At 43.7% G+C, this 4,244-nt stretch overlaps 1 protein-coding gene across 1 annotated transcript in view; it reads right to left on the reverse strand.

Moving 5' to 3' along the window:
• LOC104494722 (calcium-binding mitochondrial carrier protein Aralar2) overlaps positions 1-4,244 on the reverse strand; it is a 75,627-nt gene that overhangs the window by 2,726 nt on the left and 68,657 nt on the right. Inside the window, exon 14 of the mRNA XM_010137586.1 lies at positions 3,623-3,761. Coding sequence (XP_010135888.1) covers positions 3,623-3,761 — 139 coding nt within the window. The remainder of the gene's footprint in view (positions 1-3,622; positions 3,762-4,244) is intronic.

Raw genomic sequence — 4,244 nt, forward strand, 5'->3', positions numbered from 1 at the left:
CCTGCTGAGCTGGGAAGCATGGGCTTGATTTTTCAGTGCTAACCATAAACTTGCATAGTTAACAAGTACAAAGTTTTTGGAGGTGAGGTCGATCTTTCCCTTTCCTTTTCATGCCTCTTTGTGGTTCCTGGCAGTCTGCTTGCACACTGTGATAGAATCGCCTGTCCATGCGCGCACACACACACACACACACACACACACACACACACACACACACACACACACTTCCCCCTCACACAGCAACGTCACTGAGAACCAGACAATGCCATGCACACTCAGCAGGGCATGAGAGCTAAGGCTGAAAAAAAGGGTCACTCTTCTCCTTAGGCACGGCAGACTGCTCAGCTGCAAAGCCACAGCTGACATCCTCAGCAGAACATTCAGAAGAAGATTGAAATTCATCCTGGCAGATAATCAGCTGAAAGCAAAAAATACCAAATTACCAATGGGTGGTATTTCTAAAATAATTCCTGTCCAAACTGGGGCTGCCCATGTTTAGAATTGGAAAAAAATGAAAAAAAGGTCAAAAAAAAAAAGCACCGAGACTGTATCCAAAAGACACTGTCTCTTATGGTTTTATTACTGTTCCATTCTGCATCTGTTCCAAACCAACTTGGTCAGATGTAGATGCATAAATCTCCTTTGCTTTTTTTTTTAGGCTTAATAATTCTGTAACAACTTTTGTCCAAACCAGCATGGTCTGGCTTCAAGCATCAGAGCATCCTTCCTGCAGACTGCTCTAAGAGATGTAAGTGTGTCCATATCACCAAAGTAAGAACTTCTCCTCCTCTCCCGGACCCCCCAAAATAACGCATAAGCTGAACTTGCACAGCACTCAGTCTGGCAGGCAAGTGCTAAAAACCCAGTAAAGGTCTCCCAACTCCAGAAAAGTTGCAATTCCTCTTTGATTAGTCTTACTCACACCAGGATATTGGTTGAGTCTTCAATTTAAAGCTGGACCTCTGTCCTTCAAAAGCCAACCAGTGTTTTCAAGGAAAACCAAAGGACATACTTAGAAACAATTCTGCTTACTACATGTTGAATTCCATCTCCTTATTCCTCATTCCTTATTACTGAATATATTTTGCAGATAAAGATGTTTTTAATCCTGCTTTTAGGAGCTATGTGTACAAGACAAAAGACTTTCCAGACAAATAAAAATGTACAGGTCGCTGCCATGAGGAGCTTACAATCAAAATGAGACAAACAGCACAGCACGAGCTGACGATAAAAAAGAGGAGGGGAGAAGGAAGTTCATGGAGGCAATAAGCAGATGGAGCAAATTAAGGAGAGATTCTGTAGCTAGTATTAGAATCATCTGCTAAGAAAATGTCGTGGCACAGGTTGAGACATCTGGTAAACAGTGAAAGCCAGAAGGAGATCAAGCTAGATGACATGCATGTTGCACATGACCCTAACAACGACAAAAAGGAAGAAGATACACCCAGCACAGGGAACGCTCACTGGCAAAGGACGCAGGTGCACATCTGAGCATGGCCAGCCTGAATGTCCCAACAGCATGGGTTGTGGAAAGGTGGAGTTTCCCACACCCAGATGGAGATCGTGCACACGTCCTGAAGTCGGATGACCAGGCAGGATCCCCGGCCAGAGAAGCCTCATCAGCCCAGAGACTGAGCCAGTGTTTCAGAGGTGGTAGTGTTTTTGGTTTGTCTTCCCCTTGACTTTCTCATGGCAAAGCAGAGGACACATATGCCCCCACCACGCTTTACTTCTACCCAATAAAAGAAATTCCTTATTTTTATACACAGTATGATGAGTGTTGTATCTTTAACACTGTAATTTGCTCATGAGAGTTAACCCGGGATGGGATTCACAGGAAGCACTGGACAAAATTCACATTATAGCTAGTTTGGTAAGCCATATCAGAAACAATAAAGAGTGCTTCTGTGCCTGCACTTCAAAGGGACGGTTATCTCAGTCTGCAATCACCTGATAATGGCTAGAAAGAGAAAAAGAGGAAAATCTAAGAAATGACTTGGCTTAAAAATGCCAGCTTATGTTTCAAGTCTGTAAATATGATCTAAAGTTCAAAAATTGTTCTGTTCCATTAAAATGGGTGAGAAATAAGCTGGATATAAGCTCCTGTTGGGGGGCTTGGAGGCTGGCTCTGGTTTGGGGTGGGGGAGGGGAGAGGACAAGGGTAGGTTTTTTCAGCACCAGTCATTTGAACATAGTTTTCCTAGTGCCAGGTCGATTCTTCCAGACTGCAAGCTACTGAATATGGAGCAAACCCAAAGAGTTGAAGCTATATGCTTCAACAAGACAGACTGACTGATCTGCACCATCAGGCTTTGGCTATATCCTACACCCAGATACTGGCCTTTTATGGCCCTGCCTCTTCAAGAGACACAGTCCTGTGTATAATCCTCATCAAGAACAGGTTCCCCGGAGAGAAGAAATCTTAAAATCAAATGCGAAAACATAACTAAACCACCAACCACCTATCTGTACTGGAATCATGCCTCTCCACCACTTTCCTCACCCAACAGATTGCAGCAGCCTGTCAGGAGCCATGCTGGATGAAGAACTTGGCTGTGGCTCAGGGAGATCAAGCAGCCCCCAATGAGCACAATGGAAATACCTGCTGGTGTGAGCCCTCCTGTTTGCTACACACTCCCCTAAAGGTCTTGTTGTACAAATTTGCAAGCTCATTTGCTTTCTGAAGGGAAAACCTTGGACATAGCAGAAGCTGGACTCTCAAGCAGCCCTCTCCAGGAGGCAGCTACCAAGTGGTGGTCCCCTTTGGGTGTAGAAGCTGGGTGATGTACCAGGGACTAGCTACGCAGCAGACACAAAGGAAAGCTGAGGCTACAAAGCATGTCTCTGTCTTTTCCCTTAGGCTGTGGTGCACCCCACAGAATCACAGAATCATCAAAGACTTCAGGTCACTAAGCACAACCGTTCACCCTGACATGAAGAATGTCAGAATGCATCTGCGACGAGTTAAGCATGATTTGGCTCTCCTACTCACTATGTAGCGGACTAAAACAAGCAAGTGCTCGAGACCACACCCAGCATCTCTGTCATATCTGGATATGCTAGGAATCAGCAACCTGTGACACAACAGACATGTTCTCAAGCTTTTCTGTTTTGCTTAATACATTTTAAAAAAAAGGTAACTGCAAGGGATACTGTGTGTAGCAAGTAATTGTCATCATTTTGTCACAGGCTATGTCATAGTGTTCTCAGCTGTACTGCCAGCATACCTTTTAGACTCCACATATCAAAATTCAAGATTCTTCTGATCCTAAAGAATTTCACAAATGCTGTGATTGTAATAAACCATTTCAATGAAACTTTACCAGTCAGCCATCCACACACAAAAACGGCACAATAACTTCACGAAGCAAGATGATATATGATGATAAAACACCAGCACTTCAGTATTTCCCTTTGTTTTTCCTCCTGAACATTGTGATTACACCTGAAACTTACATTACTTGAACACTGACTCACTCTACAGCACAGTACCTTTCTGTTATTTAGGCACAAGGTTACAAAACGGATGTAGTTGTTGTGAGCCCTTCGCAGCTCTCACTGCCCTAACTATTGTGCTGTAGGTGCAATATAGCCGCGTACAGGAAGAAATCTGGGCACTTACCAGCTATTGATCCAGCCAAGAGCAGATTTCCAGGGCTAACCCTCCCATCTTCATTTGCAAATGAAGCTTTCAAATGAGCATAGCAGGGGAAGTAAATGGCAGAGAAGGGGATGTCACGCAAAAAACATGCCTTAGCACCCTGTGTTAAAAAAAAGAACAAGTTTTGTGAAAACGTAAATTTAACGTGATGAGCTACGAACACCAGAGAACAGAGCAACATCAAAGGGCTTATAGGAAAAGCAGCTCCTCTCAAAATTTCACAATATCCATGTATTTCACCCTGCCGAGGAGTGTCTGTGTATTGTCTCTTCCTTCAGTGACTTCTGTCATTGTATTTTTCTTGTCTAGTTGTTCTTCCTCACTCCCTAGTACTGTAGTTATTTGCTGGTAATAGAGAAAATGTCAAGTGTTGCCGTAAACTCTGGTAATACCTTGCAGAATTTTAGATAGTTGATATTGTAACCATGCACCTGTACTAGGAGCTTAGGATGTGTCTGCAGAAGACTGACCCACAGGACTAGTCTGTCCCCTCTCGTTCCCACTTCAACTAAATACTTCGGGTGCCCAGTCCACGCATCTGTGCCGACATTGCCATTGATAATGCAACACAAATTGAGGGAAA

The sequence above is a fragment of the Buceros rhinoceros genome, unplaced genomic scaffold, assembly GCF_000710305.1.
Source record: "Buceros rhinoceros silvestris isolate BGI_N320 unplaced genomic scaffold, ASM71030v1 scaffold8886, whole genome shotgun sequence".
Classification (NCBI taxonomy): Eukaryota; Metazoa; Chordata; class Aves; order Bucerotiformes; family Bucerotidae; genus Buceros; species Buceros rhinoceros.